The sequence below is a fragment of the Lactuca serriola genome, chromosome 7 (genome assembly GCF_051521515.1).
Source record: "Lactuca serriola cultivar US96UC23 chromosome 7, Lser_US96UC23_V15, whole genome shotgun sequence".
In the NCBI taxonomy this organism is placed as follows: domain Eukaryota; kingdom Viridiplantae; phylum Streptophyta; class Magnoliopsida; order Asterales; family Asteraceae; genus Lactuca; species Lactuca serriola.
This window is the reverse complement of record NC_136414.1, coordinates 47,700,661-47,707,702: the sequence shown is the minus strand read 5'-3', so window position 1 is coordinate 47,707,702 and position 7,042 is coordinate 47,700,661. Positions and strand designations below refer to the sequence as shown.

Genomic DNA, 7,042 nt, shown 5'->3' with positions numbered 1-7,042 from the left:
AAGAAGAAGAATGTAAATAGCACAATTGATATTCTTTTTTTTTTTGAAAGACATCACATTGATTAACATGAATTTGATTTTCACATAAATTCGATTATCATAATTGATTCATCACATTTGTTAATAGAGATTATGAACAAGGATAGTTTGAGATGGACAACAACATCGATTTTAAAATACTTTTCACAAGTTGCAATTTTAACGACATCGACATCAACAGAGAGTGAGAGTGTGAGATGGAGAGAGTGGGAAATGGAAGAAATTATGAGGGAGAGTAAGAGAGCGAAAGTGAGAGATATCGAGTTTGACTTACCTGACGAAAGAAAGCAGAAAAAGACGATGAATAAATGGAGAAGACGATGTCCTGTGGAGAAGACGAGTTCCTGTGGAGAAGACAAGTTCCTGTGTCGACTACACTTCTATTTTGACGAAGAGGAGTTATTAAGTGAGATAGAGTTTTGTGGGTATAATGGTAATTGTTCACTTTCCATGTTAGTAAAGAATTCATTCCATCCATTTGATGAAAGAAAATATTTTCCCTTTTATGAAGGAATATTTTCTCATTTATGATTCATTTTCCATCCTTTACGTTTGAACAAAACTTAAGAATTCGAAGGAATTAGAATATTTTCCTTCGAATTTCAATCATTTTCTGTTAACCAAATGCGACTTAAGAATACCTAAAAATTCTCAATATTAGAAACATATCAAACATGTCAAACTCCAAGGACCTAAATGCAAACATTCCCGCTGTTAAACCAAAGTGTTGTCGTTTACAATCCCTGGCAGGTCACCTCCTCTCCGCCGTAACACGGCACCAGAATCACAAACACACATACACTCGAACTCCACCATTCTGCAAATCGGAATTCCGACGCTGAATCCCTAGAAGCGGGAGATCATAACAAATCGAAGAAGCTAAAACACCAACTGGTTCGTTGAGTTTAGAGAGCGAAAAAGATAATAGAAAGTTTGTAGTTTTGAAGCAAATGACGATTCATTCGGCTGTTATTCAAAAGCTTCTAAGCACAAACGCTCACTTAGGTCGCCGAGTAGCTGAGAACCATTTCAAAATCTACACTTATGGCGCTCGAAATGGAATGACGATTATCGACTCTGACAAAACCCTTGTTTGCTTACGTAGCGCCTGCAATTTTATTGGGAATCTTGTTCGTGAAAATGGTAGGTTTCTGTTCGTGAACACCAATCCATTAGTTGACGAAATCATTGAGCAGATGATTAAAACCACTGGCTGCCGCAATGACAACTCGTGGCGTCTTGGAGGGTTTCTAACCAACAGTTTGAGCCCCAAAAAGTTTCGTTCTAGGAATAAGAAGTTCAATCTGACGTCCGTTTATCCGCCAGACTGTGTGGTGATTTTCGATACGGAAAGGAAGTCTTCTGTGATTCTTGAAGCTTCTAGGTTGCAGATTCCAATCGTCGGGTTAGCAATTATGTTTACTTCATCTTCATCATATCACTTCCAGTTTAGCATCCGAATTTGGGGAAATGAGCTGCTTTTTTCCTTGTTTTTGTTGTTGAAGTAAATAAACATAAACAGTTGATTGATTAACGACTTTAATCTACAATGTCAGGTTGGTGGATCCAAGTATGCCACTGGAAACATATAAGAAAATCACATACCCTGTCCCAGCAAACGATTCAGTGCAGTTTGTGTATTTGTTCTGCAACCTGATTACAAAAACCATCCAATACGAGCAAAAGAAGCTTGCTGCAGCTAAAGGAAAGGTAACCAAAGAAGAAGAACCGAAAATTGGGTAAGATAATGTATAGCAAATTGCTGTTTATGAACACCTCTTCTATATTTGACATTCATATGTCTGACTTTTAGCACATATTTATTGAATAACAACTTTTGTTGTGAATGATTTATGGATTGAAGAGAGGCTGCTCAACGAATTGAAAAGATTAAAATAAATGGTACAGATGATGAGTTGTTCCTCCTATCATATGAAAGCTTATTGCCTGTTTCTTCTGGTAATTGTCTAATTCTAGTAAATGTTTATTTATTCTCTTTCATTCCCAAATTCATATAATTGTAATATTCTTCATGATACAGATCCCTTAAAGATTACAGAGCTGTTGGACAAACTTGTTATATTTAAGATCAATGACAATGAAGGGACAAAGATGGGTTTTAATGGGCCAAAGTATGTATTTTCTATGACAAAATAAGTTTCTGCATCTCTATAGTTCATTTTTTATGTTTCTTCATAAGAGAAATATGAAAAATTGTTTCTTAATTCTTCTCTTCTCCCATACTTGATGCAGATCTGCTATTGAGATATCTAATGGAGTGACATGTCTAGACTTACTTGTCAATTATATTGAGGTTATTATTCTGATTTCTACCATTTTGAAGATCTTATTTTGGATTTATCATTTATGCTTGTAATTTTTATTTAAAAATCATTTTGTAGTCTCTGAATGTAAAATACGGATGCAACATTCCTTTGATTCTGATGAATGCTGCAAGCACACATAATGAGACCTTGAAGGTAACTGCATTTAAATTTTAATGGGATCCAATTTGAATATTATGTCTAATAGTTTTTTGATTTTTGCTATATAGATTTTGGAGAAACAATCCGGGAAAAATATAAGTTGTGTAGTGAAGGTGCTTTTTCTTTTATTTCTTATAACATATTACATCAGCTTTTTATCAATTTATTTTTTCTGTTATCATATCTTGTCACTTCTCAATGACATTATGTGTTTGTTATAGGATCAAGTTCCAGAGAATAATGTCAAAGGAAGTTCTAAGGATAAACCACTGTATGATCTTTCTGTTTCTTTACTTTAATGAGTAAAATTAATGTTCTAAGGATATCTGGATATTATAATTACTTTAAATTCTTTTTTATATCCTTCTTTTTGCAAAAAGGTATGCTTTTGATCAGAAGGAGGCTATTCTTTCCTTGAAGAAGAGTGGCAAACTTGATGAATTATTATTACAGGTAAAGCCAGTTGACCACTTTTTTTAGTTTTTATATCTTTTTTATGTTAACCTTTTACATTTCTAAAAATTGACAATTTATAATCTCAATCTTGCTTTTCAGGGTAAAGAGTACATCTTGTTGCTGAACTCAGATAATTTGGCTCAAGTTGTGGACCCAAGTATCCTTTTTTAAATTTATAATTGTTATTTTCTTTTTGACTTAATGAGCTAAAGATATATATGAATGTGGCTATCATTTATCCTTGGAAAAATGTTATAAATTAAACAATTAAACAACAACCAACTATATAATTTTGGGATCCTTATGATATGTATTAGAGATTTTAAATCATCTTATCCAGAAGAACATTGAGTATTGCATGGAGGTAATTACTATAATGTCCTTTTCTTCTTATATTTAATTTACCAATGTGAAAACATAACTAACCATTGAGTGATTCACAGGTGTCACAAGTTTCAAGTGAAGGGGAAACTAGTGGAACTAATCAAGTATTTTTTGTTTTTAGTGATTTGTTCTTAATGATTTCTGGATTAATTCAGATTAACAATGCCTCAATGATATTAATAAACTTGTATGATATTTACATTGTCTTCTTGATTTAATTTACTATTGGAACTAATCAAGTATTTTTGCATGTGTGTTGCAACAATGAAGTCAGAAGAAAAGTCTAAGATCACCAATATGATGAACTCGTGAGTAAGAAGTACTATTTCTTTATTTATTTAATTCTTACAATAATAATTAATCTCATCTCTTTACAGGTGGATAAACATCGAAGCCATCAACAAGGACATTCATCTCAAAACAAAGGTCTTTTTCTTTTTTTCCTTCTCTTTTAAATCCCATTTGTTAAATGACATAAATGCCCTTCTCATCCTCTTCTTCGAAAATAACACTAGAAGGCTTGTCTATGATATAACAAACACAATCTATGTGCTTATGTTTTCTATTACATTATTAGTTTACATATTATAGACTGAGTTTTTGCAATTTGACGATTTTACCCTCCAGCTATTCGGTGTAACTGTTCCTGCATCTAGAAACCTTTCATTGGAGGAGACATCGGATTTACTTATCTTTAAGGTTATTATTTATTACTTTATAACATCATTTCAATATGATTTTATAATTTTATAATTGAGCTATCTGATTTTTTATATATATATATATATATATATATTTTGTAGTCTGATCTTTACACATGTGATAATGGTATTCTTACACGCAATGAAGCCAGAACAAACCCTGCAAATCCTGCTATAAAATTAGGTCCCGAATTCCAAATGGTAGTAAATCATTTATTTATTTATTTTCTAATGGATGGTTTTTATTTTGATTTTGATTTTAGGGTTTACCCATAGTAGCAACACACTTGTATTTTTATTTTTGTAGGTATCCGACTTTGAAAGTCGGTTTAAGTCGATTCCAAGCATTATTGAGCTTGATGATTTGAAGGTGAATGGTGATGTTTTGTTTGGAAGTGATGTCATCCTTAAGGTACAAAAAGTAGTCTTATTTTATAATTAATATATCATGCTACTTTTTACTTTTTTTATTCATTGAGACTGTGTTTGGCAGACTAGTTGAAAAGCCAGCTTTTGACTGATAAGCTAGCTGGTAGCTGATACAGTAATAACGTTTGGTAAAAACTAGCTGATAAATATATGGCAAATGTAAAATAGCATAAAAGGATGTAAGGGTATATATTGGAAAACTTGTGGAAAAAGCATCATGTGCTTATTATCAATAAGTTATGACAAATAGCTTTTTAAAAAGACAGCGTAGTCCAAGCATTGTTTGGATGAATGATGTTAAAAATTACATGAGAAAAATACAATGAGGGTAAGTTTGTAAATAGTTGGGAGTTAAGCTTACTCGATCATCTTAAATGTTCGAGAGAAAAATATTATTTTTTTAAGTAACTAAATCTACATTATTTTAATAGGACTATGACTCTATGAGAGAAGTTTTATTTTATTTCACTTGTAAATGATATATTTTCTTAAATAATGAAATTCATTACTAAATCGAGAATATTTTCACAGACAATATTGTTCTTTAATTTTTTAAATGAGACATAGAGTGAGTTGTTATGGATTTACATAAATTAATAAAAATAACTTTTTCTAAAACATATTCAAGTCGGGTTGTGATATGTGAACTAATAATTAAAATTTAGTCAAAACAAAATCAAATTTATTACTAACCACGAAAAAATAGGAAATTCTATATATCGCATTTTTACTTGTATGATTATAAATGAAAATCATATGTTTACATGTCAAATTTATCCCGAAAGTCCAATGAATTCCTAATTGAGAGCGCATACAGAAATTGTTTTTGGTGCTTAAATTCGTAGTATAACATCAATAACATGATATTAAAGATTAAAATATTGTTTTTTATTTCAATATTTTAAGTCTATTTATTTTGTGAAAATAGGGATTAGTTACCATCAATGCAAGACCAGGTGAGAAAGTTATAATCCCTGATGGAGCTGTTCTGGAAAACAAGGTACACAAGAAATAGCAACCTACTTTCATTTTTGTAAATACTTTTCATTTTCTTTTCTTATTAAGGCATTATACTTTGAAAAATCTACCACTTAATTTTTTTCTTGTTAATAAACTTTATAATTGTGATACTATAATTGAAAGAAACAAAAGTAGAATGCTATAATAAACAAATCAATACCAGTATTGTTCTGTATAAATTTAGTCTTTATTTAATTTTCATTCAAGTAACACTTGTGAGTGTGCATTTTCAGGTCATCAATGGGCAACAAGATCTATTGTCCTCTTAAACCAAAACTCAACATAAAGGTTCTCACCTAATCTCCATCAATTTCTTCTATTTATATTGTACTTTCAAAAATTATTTATAAGGCTTTTCAAAAAATTGCAATTTTGGTCAAAGTCAAAGTCAAATGTGTATGTTTCTTGTATAATATATACAAAGAAGTGTTAATGAATGACTTGTGTTGTGATTTAGGCAAAATCCAAATGGCTTTTTGTCTCAATAAGCTACGCGTGTGGGAGAAAAGACTTTGATGCTTACAAATTTGCAAAAGTATACAAACATTTTGTTTTGTCTCAATTCATGAGTATGCTAATAATGGTAATCTATCACCATCATAACATATAATCCTTAGAAGAATTTGCCAAAAACACAATTTTTGTTCATTTCCCCTTCTTTTAACTAAATCATGAGGTTTTTTTCAATCATATTTTTGTTTTACTTTCATTCTTGTATGATTGGATCATGATATCAATGTCTTGTAATATCACATCATTTAGGGATTTACAAAGTGTTGTGTTGGTATATCATTTTATTGTTTTTCGGATTTTTATGCAAAACCCTTAAATTTGCATTTACTGTATGTGAGTGTTACACTAGACAAATTTTCAAGGGTTATATTTGATGATGAGGGTATTTACGTCTTTTTCAGAGATGACATACCAAAGCTTTCTTATTTGTTTGCTCGTGAACTTCCCTCCATTCATATATATTCAACTTGTTTGAGCAAAATTGAAGTTCTTGTCTTTTTCGGTGACATGTTTGGGATTTGAGATAAAACAAATGATTAGTGTTTTGAGATATTTGATTTTTGAAATAAAAAAGTGGTGCTTTAAATGTGTTTTGCATAGTTTTGACACATTAATTGTGGTGATGTTGAAAGGTGATGCATTTTGAATGTGTTTTTATTGTTTCACACATTCATTGTGCTTTTGCTCAAAGTTGATGCACTTTAAAGGTGTTTGACATTATTTGCCCATGCTTAAAAGAGTTCATTGATTGAATGAAATATGTTACAATATTTTATGTTCATAATAAATTATATGCACCTAATCTTGTTGCTTCATAATGTTATCCATAATCGAATTCTTTGAAGTTTTCCTTAAGCATTGAAAGGTGTTATCAATACATTAAACAAAAGTATTTAACTTAAAAAATACATTAATTAAAAGTTACAAGACCTATATAGAATATGTATATAAGTTTGTTTTTAGGGAAAATAACTTGTAAGTCTTCAACAGTTAAGCGGTTTATCCCTCAAACCT

General features: G+C 30.6%; 1 protein-coding gene across 2 annotated transcripts; it reads left to right on the top strand.

Moving 5' to 3' along the window:
* The first annotated feature begins 767 nt into the window (after positions 1-767).
* LOC145061761 (UTP--glucose-1-phosphate uridylyltransferase 2-like) lies at positions 768-6,562 on the top strand. Of its 2 annotated transcripts, none has more exons than XM_079009316.1 (20): positions 768-1,444; positions 1,596-1,778; positions 1,904-1,998; positions 2,081-2,171; positions 2,293-2,353; positions 2,442-2,519; positions 2,594-2,638; positions 2,747-2,796; positions 2,906-2,978; positions 3,081-3,138; positions 3,299-3,345; positions 3,425-3,469; positions 3,636-3,673; positions 3,743-3,791; positions 3,993-4,064; positions 4,169-4,267; positions 4,374-4,478; positions 5,424-5,495; positions 5,749-5,803; positions 6,430-6,562. In XM_079009316.1, the coding sequence occupies exons 1-19, from the start codon at positions 990-992 to the stop codon at positions 5,782-5,784; spliced, it is 1,752 nt and encodes a 583-aa protein (XP_078865442.1). In that variant the 5' UTR covers positions 768-989; the 3' UTR covers positions 5,785-5,803; positions 6,430-6,562. The 2 variants fall into 2 exon arrangements, with proteins under 2 accessions (XP_078865442.1, XP_078865441.1); XM_079009315.1 differs by lacking the exon at positions 6,430-6,562 and adding an exon at positions 5,973-6,202.
* The last annotated feature ends 480 nt before the right edge of the window (positions 6,563-7,042 follow it).